Source organism: Seriola dumerili, unplaced genomic scaffold (assembly GCF_002260705.1).
Source record: "Seriola dumerili isolate Sdu_G_001 unplaced genomic scaffold, Sdu_1.0 BDQW01000052.1, whole genome shotgun sequence".
Taxonomy (NCBI): domain Eukaryota; kingdom Metazoa; phylum Chordata; class Actinopteri; order Carangiformes; family Carangidae; genus Seriola; species Seriola dumerili.
The window spans coordinates 11,452,930-11,475,635 of record NW_019174307.1 but is presented as its reverse complement, the minus strand read 5'-3'; the positions used below and the strand labels follow the sequence as shown (position 1 = coordinate 11,475,635).

At 39.8% G+C, this 22,706-nt stretch overlaps 1 protein-coding gene across 3 annotated transcripts in view; it reads right to left on the bottom strand.

The window, feature by feature from the left end:
• The window catches only part of ubr3 (ubiquitin protein ligase E3 component n-recognin 3 (putative)), a 42,985-nt gene that overhangs the window by 7,389 nt on the left and 12,890 nt on the right, over positions 1–22,706 (bottom strand). For 2 of the 3 annotated variants that reach the window (XM_022740409.1, XM_022740412.1), the window contains exons 22-34: positions 22,450–22,620; positions 20,137–20,582; positions 18,935–19,023; positions 16,454–16,603; positions 15,253–15,386; positions 14,618–14,728; positions 13,959–14,159; positions 12,605–12,741; positions 9,072–9,157; positions 5,919–6,024; positions 3,582–3,682; positions 2,245–2,369; positions 229–336 (exon numbers count right to left, since the gene is read on the bottom strand). In XM_022740409.1, the coding sequence (XP_022596130.1) occupies positions 229–336; positions 2,245–2,369; positions 3,582–3,682; positions 5,919–6,024; positions 9,072–9,157; positions 12,605–12,741; positions 13,959–14,159; positions 14,618–14,728; positions 15,253–15,386; positions 16,454–16,603; positions 18,935–19,023; positions 20,137–20,582; positions 22,450–22,620 (1,965 nt within the window). The remainder of the gene's footprint in view (positions 1–228; positions 337–2,244; positions 2,370–3,581; positions 3,683–5,918; positions 6,025–9,071; positions 9,158–12,604; positions 12,742–13,958; positions 14,160–14,617; positions 14,729–15,252; positions 15,387–16,453; positions 16,604–18,934; positions 19,024–20,136; positions 20,583–22,449; positions 22,621–22,706) is intronic. The other variant, XM_022740410.1, reaches the window with a different exon arrangement.

The window sequence follows — 22,706 nt, the reverse complement described above, 5'->3', positions numbered from 1 at the left end:
CAGCTCGCTGATAATACTGTGATGTATATCTCCCCTGGAGATTAGCTGAGATATTAGACCACTGTCTCTCAGGGTAATGGCCAACTTATTGTTTAACAGAAAATGAAAAAGAGCAGAAAAAAAAAAAAAAAGGTTGAGGAAAGAGAGCAAGAGAGAGAGAGACCTCCCGTAGGCAATTATGATCTGAAGTCCTTAAACAGTCCTTAAACAGTCATCTTAGTGTCTCACCATTGATGTTTCTTCAGTGTTCACCTTGTAGACGCTCCTGTCCTTAGAGAGGTCACTGATAACATGACTGAGGAGCGCTTCAAAAGACTTCTCAGCATTTGCAGCGTTCTGTAGCAGAAAATCAAAAAGCAGAATTTCATAATATTGATGACATGAAATCAAACATTAAATGGCCAAAATTTTTCCTTTAATATAGTCTAGTCTCTGTAGGTCGACAGACATAAGCTTCAATTTATTTAGTCCCACTTTTAGGTGAAACGAGAGGAGAACATTTAACAAAAGTACTTTTAGCTGGCTATAAAAATAAAACTCATCGACTATAAATATCATCTGTTGATAGGACAAGCATAGAAAAACTGGTACACCTGCAAAAAAAGGCATAAACATAAACTCCAACCAACAAAGCCATCACAAATATGAGGCTCCAACAGTCTAAGTTGGCAAAGCCAAGTAGGTATCTTTGTCCTGAAAGTCATGTGTAGATTTGTTACTAAAAAAAAAATAATAAAATAATCTAACTGAATCTAGTGGCTGATCAATGTAAAAAATAAATAAATAAAAGAAGATTTCATTCTGAACCATTATTAGTTATTTTTTAGTTATTATTTTCCTTCATGGCTTTTAAGTAAAAAAATTCAACTATAAGCCACAACATTAAAACAAGTCACCTGTTTTAATGTTGTGGCTGATTGGTGGATAATTCAGATCAGAATTATTCACGTGTCTCGTCCTAGTTCACTGTAGAATACAAAGACTTATGCAGAATAAGCAGAGGACAGTAATTCTTTCCATACAGTATAACATCTGATAAGTGGTAGAGACGTTACTGAATGTGTGTTCTGATAAAAATTCTAATGGTTTGGCTAGTATTTTATAAAGCTGCGAGCATTTATCAAGCTGAAGGTGGTAGAATATAAAACAGCAGTCGTATCTCGCCTGCTGTCGTTTGTCATAGATTTATAGGGAAGGAATTTCAAGTCCATGGATTTCCTTCCTCTAGGCTCTGATCTTTGCTCAGACTGTACCCTTTTTTAACAACCTCTATTTAATTACAATGGAGTTCTACCAAATATGGATGTTTTTATCAATGACAATTTGAAATCCATCTTAATGGCGGCTTGTGAATTCCTGCTCTACTGTTCATGACAGTGTAGTAGGAAGATACTGATCCAGGACTCCATTATGGATGGAAACACCCAAAAGGGGGAAGGTTTCCGTTATTTGTCTTTTGACATTCAAGCCAGCCACTCCCTAATACAGATTTAATAGACTGAAGATAGATTGCCAATTAATGCAACACTCTCAAGCAATCACACTTCCAGATAATGAAGATCGATACGGTCGACTGTGGAAAGCACATAAATGAAATCGGAAAGGGCTTAATTAATCTCAATACTTATATACAATGATTTACTGTGGTTGTGGAATTTGGTTCTATGGAACAATCATAAGAAACAACTGTTCCACAAGCTGCAGATACCAGAGGACTTTTGACATGCTTTGAAAATACTCCCTGGTAGGACTGAAACTGCACTAAGGGCAAAAAATAGTAACAGCATTTCAGAAACACTTATAGGTTTTATGTTGGCAGAAGTGCTGGGTCATTATCTTTATACTATGAACATCTTTTTTGGGACCAATTTCAATTTAAAGTATCCTGATTTAGTTTTAGACCTCTAGTAGTGCTATGGAGCAGTTTTACACAGACATGCATGGACTACAAAGGCCCATGAAGCAAAGTAAAAACCAACAAAATCAGCTAGAAATCAACTAGCAATAAGTACAAACCCAGAAATGAGAACAGAACAACTTAAGTAATGAACTTACAAATTAAATTACATCACTATCAGAGAGGTCACAACCTCAGTTGGTCCCATTTAAAACATTAAAGCCTCCGAGCATTGTAGATCAGGGATAAAAGGAAAGGAAAAAAGGCCTATACTAGTATAATAGAAAATACAGAGTAGGTATAATTAGCACAAGCCTGTCATTACTGTAATGTGAGTTCCTTTTTACCTTCTTAAGTGCTCCAGATGTGCTCCAGGCCTGCCTTTCCTCTGGGCTGAACTTGTTTGACAGTGCAGCCAGAGCCTGGGTGAACTGCAGGTTGTACAGCATCTTCACCACGCAGCTAAAGTGTTCTACAAAGGAAGAAATGGTGACACTGTGAGGATGTATTACATTGAATTAAAAAAAGATTCCTCGCATAAAAAAAAAAAATAAAAAAAATGCTAGTTGAGGGCGGTTGGCAGTTATTCACAGCGGCAATATATTTGGTTCCTCAGTTCTGCATAGAGAGTCTGACTGAACAGTGTGCAGGATAATTAGCAGATCATTTCAGGTGGAAAATACAATCTGAAAGATATGCAAGATTGGTACTGAAAAGAACAAAAGAGTGCCATTTGTTTTCTTTGAACAGCAAAGGGTTGCTGACAGCTCCAACATCCTGGTCACTGTGACAAGTTTCAGTACACACAACTAAACAGCAGAATTCAAAAAGGAGGTCATCCCTCTTAACCATCAAGTGCAAAAGACCCTTCATTGACCGATTACGCCTCTCCTTTTCTATTTCTCTTTGAAAAAAAAAATCTATTTTAAAGACAGAGGTTTCGTAACCCCATTTATTATGCTTCGTGCATATTAATTAGGCCAATTACTGCTTCATTTATTTGCCTCTCTCATCGTGTTGTAATGAAAAATAAATAAAATCAAATTACTTATTACAATGATTAAATTAATGATTTATTTTTGCTTTTTTAATTACATAAACATTATGTAACCTGTAGCAATGATGCAGCACTTTATTAAGGACTGAATCTGACAAACTAACAATTAATAAATTCTAAATTATGATTTATGAAAGTACAAACAATATCTATCACATTAAAGGTTTCAATCAGAAGCTACTCTTTCCAACTAATTCATCTTTACCATGCTCCAAAAGTCCTAATCGTCCCTGCCAGTGGTCAACCTAAGTCAGTCATCAGTGAGGTGATCTGCCTGCTGCGACACTTCTCCCATTAAACATGACTGCAGGGTGTTGTGCAAGGTCTTTAGGTGGTCCTCCGCCCCCCCGCCCCCTCCACCTTTTGAGGACTACGATGGAGGAGGTGCAGCGACAAGTCATATATGAAGGGCGCAGGAAGGAGGTGCAGCCCTCCCATCACCAGGGTCATGTGTGTCTGATCCTCGCAGCCAAACAGCAGCAACAGGAGCAAAGATAAGAGATGTGAAATGCTTCTTTCCTGCACTCAGCTCTGATTATGACTGATAATGGGGTTGTCCTTGCGGAGCAGCCACTGAGCAACTCCCTCCTTTCGTGCAGTGTCATGATGCAGACAGAGTAACTGTACCTTTTCGCAGAGGCTGTGGCATCGTTAGCACAAAGATAATCAGGAGAGACGGCACATCTCGAAACAGCATGGGTACCTCAGGTCTCTCTTCATCAAAGCTACTGCGAAACAAGCAAAAGAGTTTTCATTCATCAGAAGGTGCAGCAAAACAGCTATTGTGATTGCAGAAAAAAAAAATAGCCAAAAATGGTGCAAATGGTAAAAATAATTAATCGAAATTACATATCCATTATAAATATGGTAAATATTGGCCATACCGTTTTTACATAAGCATTAAATTAAAGTAAACTGCCATCACATTAATGTTATGGTGTTGGTTTCATGAATAAGTTTCTGAATAAGCACCCCCATAACTTTTAGTAAAGTCACAACATCAATCTTACTAGGTCGGACCTTGTAATATTTCTGTAACACTTTGAAACATGACACAAGTCTTAATGAAATGCTAATGTAAAAACCAGAGCAATAGAAGATTAAAGATGCACAAAAAGAAATTAAATATGTCTTGTTCCCTCTTCTAACATCACTGTAATAAATGTATTATCCCAATCATCATCTCTTATGCACAAGGAGACACATAAAAGAGTAAGTTGAAAGAGGAGATTCTTGTCAGATCAGATTAGTCTGTAGAAATCATTTTTCAGACAAGTCAAGTGGTTAAAAAGTCCCTCCCTATATTCTCAGTTTTCATTCATGCCAGCTGATGAATAAATGAATATCCAGATGCATCGGAGCTTCATTCAGGTGTCATTCAATGCAATAGGCAACAGAATTTGCTATCTAACAAGTTAAATGATGAAGTTGATGAGAAAATGTTTTGAATTCACTGTAACTAACACAGGTGAGCATCCCTCACGCTCATTAAAGGCTTCAACCACAGAACAAGAGTGATGCAGCTTGTGAGTGAACAGAAAAAAAACTCCTCTTCCTGCTATCATAATAACATTTTTAAGTCACCGCTCTTTTCTCTCCTTCTCCCCACTTCCTCTTGTGCCAGGTTTCAAATATCATGCGAGCACCGCGACTCTCTCCCTAACTCTGCTGTCATCTCTGAAAAACAATAATGTCTCAATGTTTAAAACCCATAACTTTAACAGCTCGATCAAGACAGCACTGTCACATGTTGCATGTTTGACAAAGGTGTGAGAGCAAAGGTCTTGCTGTGTAAAGAGTTTAAAATTTGCTTAACAAATACATGGCTTGAAAAGGCCCATTCCTTGTATTTCCAAACCAACTTCCTTCAGCCCTAGTTACATATTCATATTGTGTGCCATCTCCATTTAAATATCTTCTGTTCTGTTGACAATTCAGCGTGGTTCAAATCTCCACTCTCCTCTTGAAAGGCCCCAGGGTTTTGAATGCGAGAAACTGCACTTAAAGAATAATACCTTCCATTACCAGAGCACTCACCAGTTAATTCTACTGCGCATCGGAGGATAGCCTCAGAGGACAGAGCGTTCAACCCTGCTAAGACCACTGCATACAAACTATACTTGCACAGGCTAAAATCTATATGCATTCTTCTACGGTTTATCTAATAAAAAAAAAAAAAGACCAGAGCAATGTTTTGCATCCATCTAGGAACATCTCTCTCTGTCCTATTTAACTAGGCTAGATCAGGTTGACTGCCTAAGGGTGTCAATGACAGTGCTCCCTCCTGAAACCCTGACAAAGTATTTTTAAACAGCAAATGGCTCCTCTGAGAATACTGTATAGCTATGAGCACTTTAGTAGTAACAGGTCTAAAAGCTGTCTTACAACGCTAACAGGGAGGAAAGGTTGTCAAAGCTCATCTTGTATTGCTAAGTGCTGCAACTACATCTGACAACCAAAACCCATCTGCACATAAAACAGCATGTTCTGACGTACAGTAGTGATTCAAGACAGAAAAAGACAGCGTCTGAGAGGTAGAAACTATGTCTTTTGTATTTTTTTAAATGTGGGTTTCCGCTGAAGCTAGGTGGACAGCTGGGAGCTGAGATGGCGTGCTGGTATGGTGTTGGTGTGGTGCAGTTGTTCTCAGTACAGTGAATTTGAAAGGGTCGTTTTGCTCTCTGTGGAGTGCCCGGTAATTTGCCAGATGCAGCAATTATTGGTATCTATGGAAACCACGCATGTTCCCTTTTCTGTTTTTAGCTTGTCTTTGTGTGGAGGAAAAGCTGTTGGGGGCAGGAGGAAATGGTGGCGTTTAAGGAGAGGACAAAGTGGTGCTTTGATTGCATGTTTATGAGAGGGAGGAAAAGTGGGAGAAAAAGTGACTGGGGGGGTATGTGCAGCGTATGAACAGATTTATAGATTTACTGTTTGCAAAGGTACTTAGGAGAGAAAGTCACTCACTCTGCCTCTTTGCTTTGTGTAATCTGAGTCAGCTTAGTCCAGGGGTTGTAGGCTGAATCGATGCTGTACAGACGCATGTGCATGGCCAGCACATGGAACAGCTGATCTGAAAGGGGGGGAAAAACAAAACACATCATTGTTATGTTCCAGCAAGCCCTCACAGGAACAAAACCAGCAAGTGTCTGTTTATCTCAGTGTCCATTGTCACACCCCACCAGCAGCCAGTGTAGATCAAATGATGAAAGCAGTTGACTTGAACCAACTGCAGGCTAATGGTTTGTCTCGGATAAAACCAGGCCAGGCCAGATGGATGCATGGTAGCGCTTGATAGCCTCGAGCAAGTATTTGGTCAGGTCACACCTGTTAGTTGTGAAACTAATGGAACATGAAGAGAGACCCACTGTGCACACACCATCTCTCGTGTACAGACTAGCTTTAATAGCAGGACAGTTCAAAGCCTCTAAAGCCTTTGTCTAGAGCAAACCTGTTACAAGTACAAAAATTCATGACATTACAGCAAACTTCAACATGTGTAAAAGACAAGAGGCTGGCCTACTCATTTCAGACGTAACAGTAATATTCCAAAGTGGAGAATGTCTGTGTCTTTCTTATTGGTCCAGGAATAAATCAACCTACTTTTATTAACTGTGAACTCGATCCAAGTCATCTCAAAGCCAGAAATTAAAACTGCATAAGAGCAATAGATTTAAATCACATATGAACCCTATTTGGAACCAGTGTCACTAAACCAATCTGTTCCATTTACTCTCATTTTTAGGTGAATGCAAGAACCTTCTGTACAACCCAAACCTTTTCCAATGAGCAACACTAATCATATTTGATTTTGTTTTACAGGGAATTATGATACTGTAATGCAGCAAAGTGCTTCCAATAATCAGCTCTGCAATTTGACTTGTGTGTGAACTATCAATACGCAGAGCAACACTGCCCTCCACAGGTTAACATAGACACAGCATTAAGAAAGCAAGGTGTCTGCCAGCCGTCGGTTGCATCCTATTTGTCTTCTCTGTGATTGTTTCCTCTCTGCCCTCACTACACCTCATCTCTTACAAGGAATTAACCTGGGAGAGGCAAGGAACGGGAAGGAGGAAGGTAAATGTGAAATAGAAGAGAGATGAATAAAATTTGGGCTGTAATTTGCTACTGCTAATCTGCTACTGTTATAAAAGTCCAAAATCTATATCGAGGGAAGAGACTGAATTCAAGCTTCAGGTCCAACATCTGATCACACAGCTGTTTGTCTTGTCAAGCCAATTTAAAAGTGAAACAGCGTAATTTCATGTGAGATGAACTTACTTTAGTTTATTTGGATCTTATTCAGCATGTTATTCTGCTTCCTGCACTACCAAGACAATTGTAAGACACTGGGGCACAAAAGGAAAAGAGGAGGCAGTGAAACAAAAGAAGCATTTCTAGGCTAATGGGATGTTTCCTGTGTGCCAGAGAAGTTTAACTGTCCTCAACTATGAGATGAGCTTCACCAGCAAATGGCTGCTCTGAGGACTATTTACCTGGTTCCTGATAGCCGACACTGCAAACGACTCTTTATTCGGTCTGATCCACCTGACTGAACAACCTGCCTGCATGGAAGCAACTCTCACTTTGGTTTAATATATCAATCTGTGTTCTCCGCTCCTACATGTAACAAGGCGAGATGATCACAGACTGCAAAACACTGCGTACCCTTTGATATTTCTATATTACCAAAATTTTCAATGGTCCCCATTTACTGTCTAGAAAAAAAGCATGTGGTCTACATGTAAAAATCACACCAAACACAAAAAATGATGGGTGTCAAATAAACCAAAAACAGCTGTCAACACTCACCAAGTATTGCAAGTCTGCACAACAGAGGTCAATGTGATTTGCCTTTAAACTCCCTGTACAGTAGCAGTCACACAGTCCCAAAGATTAATTCAAATATTTGCAGTTAAATAAACCAAGGACATGCTATTCTGAGGCTGGACTCTCTAGAGTCGATTTAGTCCATTTCAAGGGAACTGCAGGCAGCTTGCCTCCGTGGTCCATCGTACCCTCATCAGTTGAAGAGAACAAGTGCCTACTGGGGAACCAGCTTAGGAACCCCATGGGCTCTCACAGTTAGCACACGTCTGCCGTTTTCCTTCAGATCCATTTCCCTAAGAAGAACGAACACTAATGTACTGCAACTGAGTAAATTTGGCTGTCAGCATGGCTACATGGTTAATGTAGCTCAAAAATGGCAAACCTCCAGTGTTAACACTTTCTTCAGCCACTCAAGGATGACAGGCCATTTCACTGCAGCAGCCACAACTTTGATAGAATAATTAAACAAATAGAAAATGGGATGTAGTCTGAACAACAGACTTTTGACATTTGAACAATTAATTAAGACTGTAGATTTTGTCAACAGAATAAATGTTGGTAGTGGTTGATGTCAACTAAAGATCACAGCTTTCATCCTCACCTAGACACACGTCCTTGTCACTTATGACACAATCAACTAAAACAGCACTTGACCCATTTGTCAGCTTCATTTACCCCGACTGCCCCCAACAGCTCACCTGCGACAGCATCTGTCCTTGCCTGCCATTGATAATCGCCCCTTAGTTTTTTTTTTCTTTTAATGGCTCACTGCTGTAACACGGATGAATAGATTTGATCTCAAGTCAGACACCTTATTACAGCCATCTGCATTAAAACATGGTAAACCACCATTTTGTAAAAAAAAAAAAAAAAAGAAAAGAAAAAAAAAACCCAGTGAAAACACAGCAGGTCACTGAAAACCCACAGACAGTGCATGATTAGAAATGGTTCAGCTCTTACTTGGCACCTTACTTTCTATTACATTATAGACAAAACATATGTGAACACCACAGGGAATTGGTCACTCGGTCTACTAAATGTCTTTCCTTAGTAATTTTATTGTTGTTACGGAATGACACTGTCAGCACTGGATGCTGTTCGTTCTAATGTTGCATGTTCTCAAAGGATGTGTGACTACAGAAGTGTTTTTTTTAAATACCCATGGGAGAAATAATATTAGGCCAAAGGTATTCCAACAGAGTAGATCAGACTCAACATACTGCATATTAGTTGAATAGAAATTCTAAAATATATAAAAGATGGGGAGGTCTGGGGGTAAGTACTTACTGAGACATGAGCGTTTGGCAGCTGCACTGGCTCCTCCAGAACACAAGTTTCCTCCCCGATGTACAAGCTCCAACTCCAGGTTGGTCCTGAGGAGACAGAGCACGTAAACATACGAATCACACACACTACACACATTTAGACATATCAACCCTACGAAAACATTTTCACTCTCCCTGCAAAAGATCCTGATTATATTTATATCGCACATTTTATTATCAGTAAAGTTCATATATTTTAGATTAAACTTCAAGATCAAACCATAAATGCACAACCTTCTCATGTACCACCATGCTGTATGTCTGGTCTCACCAGTGTACTGAATAGAAGACCCCACCTCTGGCTTACTCAATAGTGCCGTCCTGGCTCAGTCATACCATCACTTACATCACTGTCAGAGCAATTTTAAACTCTGGCTTTTCATTGGTTAAAATCACATTAGGTGTTACTATTAGTTGACACACAGTATATCTCACATTGTACCTGCACATTAATGGACAGTGAGTGGGACTGCTGGCCAAAGAACAAGTAAGAGGCAGCAATCGAGGGTTTTTGGAAAATGGTTATTCAGCAATATTTCATGTATCTACTGAAATTATAAAGGTGTGAATTACATGGAGAAATTTGCTTTGGTATTTTTTTTAGCAAATGTTTATTCATTTATTTAAAATTTTACTGTTGTAATAAAGCAATATCTATAATGGATTACTTTCATTGTACCACAAGTGCTACCTCTGTATACTCTGAGGATCTAAGGATAGCGAGTGTAGTAGGCTCTACAGATTGTAAAGCCCCTTGAAGCGAATTTGTGATTTGTGATATTGATTTGACTTATTGTCTCTGAAGGAAAGCCAGCACTAAGGTCCTTGCTATGCTTTGCAGGTTACATAGGATGAGTCACTGACATAAAAATCATAAATTTTGGGTGCGTAGCCTGCCTCTATTACCAGTTTGATTAGGAAGATGAAAGATGCTGCCTAGTCAAGCCATTTGCCATTCAATACGCCTGTTTTGCAGCAGCAGTTCCGTATCAAATAAATGACAGCTTTCCAAGACTGATTTCGCACAAGCTGGACCATTAGCATAAAAGCTGTTCCAACCACAGTTCACACATAATCCCCAATGTGCATTTCCCATGCATATCCAAACACATTTTACTCCTGAATTTTAATTCCCCAATACCAAAACAGTGAAAAAAAAATAAACTAAAACCTTTAACAAAGTACATAGATGGTGAAAACAGATAGGAATTACTAAAATAAGACTGATCTTAGCCCGTTTTCATCTTGCCACTGGCCATTTCTTTCTATGGGCTGGGAAGGTGGGGGCAAATCCTTGGGTTTCCTGGGAGAAAAAGCAATTTCACATAGATAATGCAGCCACGGTGAAGCTCCATCTGGCTTTTGCTGATAAGAGCGCCCCTGTGACAGAGGAATTTTCCACTCCTCAGGCAATTTGCGTTGTTCATTGAACTTCAGAGAGCCAACAGGCACCCAGACGTACTCAGGGGATCTTTCTGTTCAGGGTGGAGGGCTGAGGGAATCACAGCATTGGGTGGGCAAAAGGTCTGAATGGTTACTCTCTAGGAAGGGCAGAGTTTTTAGAATGGGAGTGGTGTGGAGTTAGAGACCCCAAGGTGAACTGGGGGCCAGTCATTTTTCATACCTGTGACCAATCTGTTGAGGAGATACAAATACCTCAGAAAGGGACCATGCAATTTTTTTCTCCAAGATGATATTTCTGGTCTATTCGCCAAAGAATGGGTGGATGTGACATATAATTAAGATTCCTGGGCAAAATTAAACTGGGACATCGCAGTTGCATCATATGTGTCTTAGATGGCTAGTTCACCCAAAGAAGAAGAACTGCAACTAGGCAACTAAGCAAGCTTGAGAAAGACCACCTGAAATTCAGTCACAAAAGGTGTCATAAATCCATACTCAGTCACACCCAATAAGTGAAGCTAAAGCAAAACTCGACATAACTTTATTGTGGCCTAAAGTGACAAAGCTGCTGATGCTGCTTTAAAAAAAGACCCGTTCTTGCTACCAATTCCAGGACCAATACAACAGCTTAATGAGAAATATGAAGAAAACAAATCAAACACCTTCACAGCTCTCTGAACAACCTAGAAAAAAGGCAAAGTAATCCATATACTTGGTACAAGTACTATACAACAACTGCAGTATTGAATTTCAGTTCCAGTCCAAGGATCCTTTCAGGAGTAAAAAACTTACAAAGTAAGACTCTTATACTGAAGATAGGACACTACTGTCTTTTTTCTGTTATTCAAGATGAGGAGCTGGCCAAGTCAAGTGGAACAGCATGGAACAATGTGTGTAAAAATGTGTGTGGTGGTGCAGAGAGAAGACCTCCAAGTTTGAGCGTTGTAGACTTAGAGGTCAGTAGCCACACAGAATCGCTTAGAGATAACCCAATACAACTGAGTCATTGCTTGTAACTCTGACAACAGATGCACACACGTACACAGCTAGGTGCATGAACCTTCTTGTTAAATGCCAATTTTTCCACATTTACGGATCAACATGGAGCCCATCTGCACTAGTTGTGGGATGAGCTAGAAGGACACCAAATCATACGTATATACTTGCATGTGACCATTTGTTTTATCAACCCATCTACCCCCTTATCCAGATCTGGATCATGCCAGCAGCAGGTTAAATAAGGCAGCCAAAACGCTCTTTAACCCAGCTACATTCTCCAGCTCCTCCTGTGGGATCCTGAGAAAGTCCAAGAACAAAGAGGATATAAGGTTTCTCCTGGGTGATATGGGCTTGTCCCACTGTCACCTCCCAGTTGGATGTGCCCAGAACATCTCAACATAGGTGTCCAGGAGGCATCTGAGCAGATGCTCGACCAACATCAACCTTCTCCTTTTAACGTATAGAGACTGCAGTTCTACTCTGGGTACTTTGGCTCAACACTGGGCTAAGACACCATGTAAGTACTCAGCCAAAGCCCACACACAAATCAGTGTTATTAATGTGTCTCACATGTCATGATCATAGGCGAGGGCTGGAATGTAGATCAACTGATAAATCAGGCTTTGTTACCTCTTCACAACAGTCTGTACCAATCTGTCGAGAAACTTAAACTCCTTCTCATGGGGCAGAAGTATGATAGTGAACCCTCCCTTATATTACCCCCTGCCATACTGTAGCGTTTCCCAGGAAACCTAAGCAGTGTGATAGTGGAGCACACCCTCCAGCAAACCAACACTTCTGATCAATCACCTGAGAGCTGTCAAGACAACTTCCAGGGTCCCACTGACACTGCCACATAGACGAGGTGGCGATTCTCAATTTATCAGTCACAATTATCCCTGTATTCCCTGCACTTCTGCACTTCATTAGAAATGAAGAAGATTTATAGAATGAATGGAGATTAAAACGCACAAGCACAACCCCAAGAATAAGGGTTTGTGAATAGTATATAGTATAGAATTTACATAATCAGTGCTAGGGTGGGTTCTATTAGCTGAGCCACATCTAATCACTGTGCGACTCTGCTCTTACCTTGCCACCGAGTACATGAAGAGAAAATCGTTGTCAGGGGAGCCAGGGTTCTTGCCGTAGTCCATGTATTTCTTCTGAGTGGTGTTCTTGATGTCTTTGATAACCAACTCCATCTCTTTACTTAAGTTGGACTCCGTCTTTAAAAAATAAGAACAAAATGAAGTCAAAATTCTTCTAGAATGAACTTTGGGAAGCTCGCCTGAGGTAAGAAATCATAGCTTTTCGATCAGATCAATAACTCCACAAACCTGCACAAGATGAAAAAAATGAGAGAAAATTAGTTATGTCCACAACCTCCCTGTAAGGACAAAGTTTTTAGATGAAGGCATTTACAATAACCTCAATGATCCAGTCTGTATGTTTGTAATTAGTGAGTATGTCTGTAACATACTCACTAATTACACTACTCACCTGTCTGTTATCAGCTAACAGTAAACTGAGACAATGGGACTGATTACAGTTGACCTTTATTGAAATTTCCTTTTCTATCCTGTACAGGCAGTTTAGATTGGAGTTTGGAATAATTGATACAATTATTTTATAACATCAATAGTTAAAATTTCCCAGCTATTTGTCACACAAAGAGACTGCAGACGGTATAACACAGGAGCATACAATCATAGAAAACATCCAGTTCTAACTTTTACTAAAGTTTTCTGAAAACTGCTTTTCATGTGTGTCCCTTTGCAAACAGATATCTTAAATTTGCTTGGCTCAACTGTTCCTCTGTGCACGGTCTTTTTCTCCACTTCACTGTACTCCTGCAGGACAAAGTTGCTATAACCCATCTGAGTTCAAACTTCTGACTTTCATCCACCTAAAGGGTATGTAAGAATCAATATGCAATGTAATGGTTCATCAAAGAAAGGATGATTCCAATATATGCCCCAAGCAATATAGATGAGCTCGTAGTTATTATCCCTTTTAATAAAAGTTCCCTGAAATTGTATGAAAAGTCTGTCTTTTGCAAGCAAAATAAAAACAGCATAAAGTATTGTGCCAAACATGAGAGCTATATATTACATTCTAATTTTAAAATGACATTCCTCCCTATATCTCATGCGATCAGAAAGAAACTGTACCACTGGATCACTGACACTCAAAGAATGGCAGGTGCTTGATGAAACAGGAGCTTGTTTCTGAATTCCTGAGGGAATTAACCATCCTGTTTCCATCTGCATCAGTAGTCAACACCCCCCTATGATTTGGCATAAGCTGATTGTTTGTACTAATTATAATCACTGTCTATGTTACCACCGGCCCCTAATGAGTTGACTGTGTTTAAAAAGCACAGCTGTGTAAGGCAAACAGGCTGCCTTCAGTAATAAATGCCTGACTTTATTGTAAAACTTACAGGGAAAAGGCCAAGTTTCTCCTGAAGATCTTCTACCTCCTTTACCAGCACACACATCTTCTTGTTTGTGGGTGTGTGCCAGGCACCAGCCTCTGTGGACCGCCCGGGGCGACAGGGAAGGACACTATTGGCAAACTGTCGACAGAGTGGGCATGTAAATTCACCCTTGTCGACAGAGAAGCCCTGGAGGACCTGGTCATTCTGGAGAAAAAAAAAAAAAAAAAAGACACATGAAAGTTACATTTGACCTATGCAATCTAAACTCAAAACTTGAAAGAAAAAGAATAACATTCAGGACTGCGCCTCCCAGGGGAAATGTGATCCAAAATCTTAAGTCCATATTGCATCTACACTAGGAATATATCCCAAAATGGTGGCTCTAGGCCTCCAGTGATCAATTTATCCTTTAGTTTAAGTAATGCTAAAAAAAAAAAAATGAGTAATCAAAGTAGTAATCAATAATGACACAGATGTGTAAGAAACAACTTCCATTTAAGTAGCTGTAATTAGAAAATGTTTATATTATATATATATATATATAATATTCACTTGACTAATAACTTAAATGATTAATTAACTGTTGACAAAATTGTTATTGATTGGAATTGAATTTTCTGTCGACTTACTCATCATTTTACAAGGTCCAAGCTTTCTCTTACCCTCAGAGACTCCATGTATGACTTGTGGCAATCTATATGCAGAGTGTGTCCACAGGTCTGGACGTAGACGCCCCCATCCCAACCTATTGACACAGACTGCAGACAAGAACTCTGTAGAATTCAAAAGAGAAAAATCACATCCATTAGAGTATGCAAATAGGTCTTCAAACATTCAACCTCCTGCACCTTTTGTTTATTTTGTGGTGCTGATGAATTAATAGATTTTTTTTTTTTGTTTATGTCTGGATTAACAAACTACACTAAACACCACACAACAAAGTGAAAATAAATCAGCTTATGTGATTCTGCTATGTATTATGAGGTATTTAACTAACAACTACTACAAAGTAAATACACAGCACTGTATTTGGTTATAACCAAGTCAGTGTAGTGTAAACACTGTTGGATCGACTAGGTTTCATGGTTTTTTTTTTTGTGATTTCAGTGCTTACTTTGCCGACACGCATGTAAACTCAGTGTCAAGAAATTCATAGACAGGATGAGAGCCCTATAATTTGAGCTGCCGAAGCTATCAATTTACACACACAAATCCATATCCCTCATAGTGTTCTAAGCACGTTCAGCCTTTTCTCTCTCTGGTGTAAAGATGGTAATATTTTCTGCAATACACCCACATCTTTGAAGAACCGTTGCATGAGTGTCAGCCTGACATCATGAGCCACTCCACACGTGTCTGCAGGGTAGATGTGCTCTTCATCGCTCGTCGGTAGCTTCTTAGCCTCTTTGCTTTTGCAGCGATGCCCAAGCACTGAAAGACAATCGAAGAAGTCAGCGATGAATGATGATGAATCTGTCTAACCTATTCAGTGTTTACATGAAAAAAATCAAGGATTGTGATCAGAAGTTTCACAGTACAAGGAAGGGCTGCAATTTACAATTCATTACAATATTCATTAATCCATTGATTTTTTTTCACCCTTTTTTTGATTAATCATTAAGATTTCAAAACAGTCTTGGAAAACAGCAAATAATGCCCAGCATAATTTATCAAATTAATGCAACTCGCCAGCCAAAACCCAAAGATAATCAATTTACAATGATTTTAAACAGAGGCAACTAATTCTCCCAAAGCAAAAGCTGTGCAGCTGAATCGAGACACATTTTGGAATTTTTGCTTGATTAAGAACTTAAAAACAATTAACTGATTATCAATATAAATGGCAATTAATTTTCTATCGATTGACTAATTAATTAATTCACTAATCATCTCAGCCTAGTAAAGTATGCTTTGTTGTTACCATCCAGCACACAAATTTGCATGTTTATGCTTCTCATATCACAATGCAAAACAATTCATTTACAACAATAACATCACAACACAACAATGTAGAGCTTTATATGATAATGGTTCCTGGTTGACAGAACAGACGATGTAATTAATGGACCCGCTGTTGGTCATCGGTGGTAGATTTTGAGGTCAGACTCTTCTGAACCGTTTTACAATGTGACTAATTATTAATCAAAACTGCCATTTAAGGATGACAGTGAGTGATCCTCCCTGTCCACAAAAATGGAAAAGAAATTACCTCTTACAACAGAAGGCCCCATGTACCAAGTGAGCAGGGATCAACATGAATGATAAATGACCCAATTAAAGCAACGGTTAAACTGCCTAATAAAAGTCTGATTCCCAATATGGTGGATCAAAGGGGCAATGAATAGCTGTTTTTGGCCTGACTGCCAATAAAGGAATAGAAAATGAATGTTTATGAAGGACTCCTCCTGTTAATTTGACCCGGCCGGGCTCCACACTGCCAGTTATTTATAATTGATCAACAAAACCAAGGATGAGGAGGATGGTGGGAAGTGCAGTACCCGAGGATGCCTGGAGGAGAACTACTAGGCCAGTGGGTCGGTCCTCTGTGGAGGGTCCACTCTGGCCACAGATCACACAGTCATAAAGAACCTCAGACTCCATCACTTCAGATGCTCCTAGGTCCATGGCTGCCTCCGTGTCAGGGGATTCTGTCACAAAAAAAAGAAGGAAAACCTTAAATCTAAAATTGCAAAAGCTTCCTCATAAATACTTTCATTGAAAATATAGCACAACAGTGATAATACAAAATGATAATATAAACATAAAAATATAACAATGGGATGCACTATAACAGCTAAAGCCAAAATATCTTATAGATACTTAAAGAAAATTCAGTGAAGTTTTATTTTTTTCTGTTCAGTAACATTTGGCATTTTATTCTCGTTATACAAAATTGGTTAATTTTCAGTTATTTCTGAACATTTTCTGAATTATGTATTTCAAATTCAGGGGTGCAAATAATTTTGACCAGGAGACCAGAGTCTAAGAACATGCTTCCGTCTATGATCTTTTGCAGTATTCAAAAATTCCTATGTATTGCCTCCTTACAGCAGTTAAAGAGGAATGTGGACAGACAGCCAAAATGGAAGTTGAGCAGTGAAGTATGTAACGTCCATATATCAATACTGAGGACACAAGTAAATTCACTCTTCGCTTTCCCCCATCTGCATGATTGGCACAACACTAGAAATTAATTACTGATGTGAAATTAGTTTTAAATGTTAAGAACTGTGTTCAATTTTAGCAGTAAGTATTGTGGAGAAATGTCAAGCTGTGTTGGAAATTGATTTATTGCTTTTTGGAAGAGTATGTTCTCAGGAGAGGTCACTGTGTTCCTGGGGAAATGAAAGCTGTTTGTATTAGATGTCAACACTACAGCTTTAGCCCCAGGCCGCCCCAGTACACAGAGCCACCAATGTGTGCGCATGCTCACACAAACACACACATACAAGGTAACACGGCAAGGACACAAACTGTTGGTGTGCTGCTGCTTTATGCTTCCTACAGCATAAATTTGTGATTCCCCCCTTTAAGTATTGTATGCGCGCACACCAGTGTCCAGGTAAGACACAAAATATGCAAATATAAACATAAGAACAGAGGTTTCTACTATTGTGAATATAATTCCAAGGTTTTTAAGTGAACTTTGTTTTATTCTGTGACAAAAACTGATTTCAAGACCGACTTCAAGACCAAACAGCAAGTTCAGCACATTGCCAAATTTTATATTGCAGGAAAATTAAAATAGATATCTACAAACACCCTACACTGCATTCACTTGGTTGATTGATCTTTCAATCCCATTTAAATTTTACTTCACTACAGGTGATGCAATGCCAGCAGAAAGCTTGAAGAAAAGCAACTAAAGTTACTGCTCAGTAAGAAGTGTGCAGACAGAGGTCAGACTACAGTCCTGCCGGAATAGTTCATCTGATCACAGCAGCCATTATTCATTCACTAACCATGCTGTGTCAGGGTGGGCCCTGGGAGTCCAGCCCACTATTAGTGCTTTGATCCTATGTGCCCTCAGCCAGCAGCCACCCACACTCCCACAGGAGCACTCTCCTCTCAGTTTCTCCTAACAGGCCTGCAGAAACCACTAGTACGCACTTGGCCCACTGTCACCTTGCCCCAGTGTAAAAGCAATAGTAACAATAGGTTTATTTCAGCCAACAGCGCTTTTCCGTAAGGGCTACAGTAGCAAGATGTCCTTCAAACAAAAAGTCTTAATTTGTGTTGTGTGCTTTTATAAAGGTCGCATACTCCACTGTCAGAGCAAACCCAGTTTGAAAAGCGCATTCTACCAGACTGGTTGTTGTAGCTGTACACAGTACAGCAGTGCCGCATCAGTTCTTGTTTAAGCAATTAATATCCAGAACAGTGCTCAGAACAAATTGTTGATTTTCATTCTACATTTTTAGTCAGTACTGTTTGTTTGTACAAAGAAGGAGCTCTATGGTAACTAAAAGATTGCCCAAAGAAATGTGCTTATTTTAGAGAAATTAAACTTATAATAAAAAATTTACTAAAATGCCAGCCCCTGGAAAAAAAACAAGCACTCACAGTTTGTGGCCATACAAAAACAATGCATATTGTAAAGCACACTAAACTAGAATGAAATTAGAAGTTTAGGTACACTTGTTAAGCACCTCCGCCACACACCTCACCTTAGGCATGTGTTAGCCAAGAGGAGTCAATAACTCAAAAAAATACATTCAACACATGCATTTACCAAATGTAGACTGGATACTGCACTTTGATTTACAACTATGTTACAGTAAATATACAACACACAAGTAAAGATTGTTTTAGCACGTGTCGCACTGTTGCTGCTGCTTTTCTGCTCATGCAAAGTATCCTGCCATGACAGGAGGCAAACTCTTTACAAACAGAAATTGGGCAGTGGCTCCTGCAAATGATGTGTTAGTAATTTAAAGTTGTAAGACTAGAGCAAAGAAGGTGCGCTGGCTTTTTCTTACCAACATCCATAGCTGTTTCCATGAAACTCTTCTGCCTGGAGGCAAATTCAGCAAGCAGTTTCTGCTGTCTCTCTCTAGCCCTTTGACGTCTGAAAGAAAGAACGAGTGAAATACTATTAAATGAATGTGCAGTAATGTGAATAGCAAACCAGTTTTCAACTGAATTCAAAACCAAATGAAAACTACATTTGTCTATGTAACTATAATATTACATTCTATTGACTTTAGTCTAAAAGACTTAATTTTAACCAATACTGAAAAAAATGGTGAAAGTAGGGTGAAAATAGGGATTTCATACAAGTTTCTAGCAACCCCTTGCTCCATTCAAGATAATAAATTACTTCCACTTCCACTTCACAAATGCAGAACAGTGTCCTGGTATTAAGCATGTCAGTTGTGCAGGGCTTGTGTCCCCTGATCATCCTCAGCATGTGCAACAGATTCTTCAATGTAGCAGGGGACACTGTTACATTATGTACCAGGTGTCTGATTTCAACAAAGCTGTGTTGTGAAAGTTGGAAAATGGGCTTTATTAAACTAATATGGTGGGCTGAGCCCCACTCTGCAGACTTACAGGGCAAGAGCTGACTGCAAATTAAGTCCCTAATAAGAGGACATAAATAAATGTAGACAGGAGCGTCACAGCTCAATAATTTTCACTGATGGCTTCAGGAGTGCCGACAACCAGCCTGAGGAATGGGCAGCAGCTTCTCACTTCTCACTGCCACTGACCGCACTGCTGCCTGACTGTTGCCATGGAAACCTAGTTTGTGTGAATGGGACTAGATTCTACCCTTATCTTTGTCTGTGGGGTGAAGCCAACCCCAAAAGTAGGCCATTCTCAAATGGTTATAGCCCATTCCATCATCAGAGGATGTACAGAGTTAATGGCAACACATATGAGTGTGTAGGTTATTTTTCCAAAAAAAATGGTAAGCAGACATTTGATATCTTCTGAAATTGATTAGAACCTTGAAAATGTAGCTAACAAAGAGCCTTAATTGGCTGCTGCTTTGTTCACGTGTTAATGGTGACACAAAGAACCTTGTATATCTTGCCACTCTGCACATCCAATGCCCCATGGTGATTTCTACAGCAGTTTAAATTATATAATGTGAAAGGCTGAGACAATCAGTTCAGTGATTAATTATAACCCTTTGATTCACATTCATTTTGACTCAATCAATTGTAGATTACACTACCTTTCTTCTTTATCCATGGCTTTCTTGTCAGTGGGACTGTTCTTCTTTGGTGGCACCGGAGGACACACCTTTCCACAAATGTCCTGGATGCTACGCTTAATTTGGCAGCTGCGTGTGGCTGCCTTGGTGAGGATGCGCTCAATGGCTGTAATGCCATCTCCATGAGCGTGACGGGTTGTGTCCATATCTTCGAGCCAGGATGCCGACAGAGAGTTCTGCTTGGACGACAACTTTTGGTGGAGCTTGATGAGGAGGGACAGCATGCTTTCTCGGATCTCCAGGATCTCGGTCACCAGCTGGGGGTGTGTGCCTGGTGGGACCCAGCGTGTTGAGGAGCTCTTGGGCCTGACCACCTGGGTGGCTTCAGTGTTGCTGCGGTTGATTATCTCCTGGAACTTCCTCCTGCGCTCCGCCACAAGGCTGAACACCTGAGCTTCACGGAGGTTCTAGGAAAGCATTGAACATATACATTTATTTACATAAAGTAATTCTTTTGTGGACATTTTTATATGAAAACACCTCATAACACCATGAGAACACAGATTTGTTTTTATATGGGTGATATAAGCCTGGGTGTGTTAATGCCTTGTTCTATGATTTAAGCTACAAGAACCCACTTAACACGTATGGTGCATAAATACAGTCACAAACATATAAACTCATTTTACAACACTTGATACATATCAAGTATCACGCCCACACTGTATCAACACAATATGCAAACAAAGAGAAAAGAAAAACTTTGTGACCAACATCCCATCAAATTCCACCTTTATCTGGGCGCTTTGGCAGACCTGTCTTTAAGCACAAACATCATCTTTTAAAATGATATCACTAATAGTCTGATGGACTTTGATGGATTAGAGAGGTTCTTCATTACCATAGTCAGACAGGGACAATGCATATAAAAGTCAAATTAAATGTCCATTATAAAATTTCAGCTGACATCTCATGAATACCTTTGCTGATAGTGCTCAGAACAACCAGATTCCTGTAAAAATTCTAATCATTCTGACGTAAAAACACACAAGCCATCTGAAAGATTGTCCTGACCTGACCTGACAAAAAAGGACCAGAGCTGCACTGTTAAATAAACATACATCATATTGCCCAGTCAAGGCAACATCAATCATACTGACGTGCAGTTAAAAAGCGTTTACTCAAACCTGCATTACACACGTAATTAGTTTCAGCAGTCAAGAGGGAGGGGAACTGCTGAGGCATGACATTATACACACGCCATAACACACCAAGGCAGACCCTCCTTTGAAAAGCACAAAACAAACACGTGCACAGAAATTCTTTCATAACAAAGATAGAATAGACAAATGCAGCTGCTGGTGGCAATCGGGTCCAGACAACTACCTCTCTCCAATTCCCTGAAAGACGCCTGGAGTTCTGTGGAGTGAGTACAGCAAAGTGAGCAACAATAATAATGACGATATGAAAGAGGAACATGACGGTACTAAACAAACAATATAAGACGATAAATAAAGCCTATGGATGGCAGGGCTGAGCTCAAAGAAAATATGAAAAAACAATGTCATACAAGTCCAATATAAGTCTTTCAAGGTTGTTGTGACCCTACACTTTGTCAACAACACTTAAACACACTAAATTTTTGTGCCAGACTATTTCTTAGCTGGGAGCCAATGACAGGATTGTGTCTGTGGCTGCTCTCCATTTGGCTGTGCCAGCGTGACGCTTGTTACATAGTGGAAAGGGCAGAGAAATGGATGTTGAATGAAGTGAAGGTGGCAGGTAACTCAATCTTTCCAGTGCTTTTAATGGCACAGACATCATAGTGCCTTTTCTATTGAAGTGAAATATGTCTATAAATATATATTGTTTACAACCGTGTTGGTGTTAATTTGTTTATTTGCCACACAGAGCTACTGATTTAAGTGGGCTTAAGCGACACGTGCCATGTTATGTGCCTAATTGTGAAAACCACACCCAGCTGTCACTGTGCTGGTTCATTAGCTGGTGGAGGACAAAAAGATACAAAACAAAACTGTCAGCACACAGGCCTGGCATGCCCTACGCTTATCAAGTGTTTATGGCTAATCTTTAAGCAGTTGATTGCCTACTAATACCATCCAGCAAATGCACTGCAACACTGGCCCACGGAGTGTGTTTTTGGACACTTGATGATTGATTCAAGTCCAATAATCACTGCCCTTTGAGCTTGGGTCTCTTGAAAAAAAATATCTGGGCTTGAGCACTGAGATGCTCAGCTTTCATACCCAGCCAGCCACACTGCAATGTAGTCAATGGTAATTCAGCTCAACCTTTAGCAGAGCAACATTTTACCTGGCCATAAGAGGACGCTTCGGTGCTGGTGCTAGGAGGTGCCTCTCTCTTCACTTCAGGGGCTGTCTCAGGAACCCGAACCCTCACAAAGTTGATGACATGGTGCAGATTGGAGAGGAGGTTGGTGCCAGGGAACCAGCTGTCATGGCAGTGCTCCTCAATGCAAGGCTCCTGGAAGCATAAGATACACATTTTGTAGGACGCTGGTTTGCTGTCTACACAGTGACAAGACTGGCTGCAACTCACAGGCCCCATAT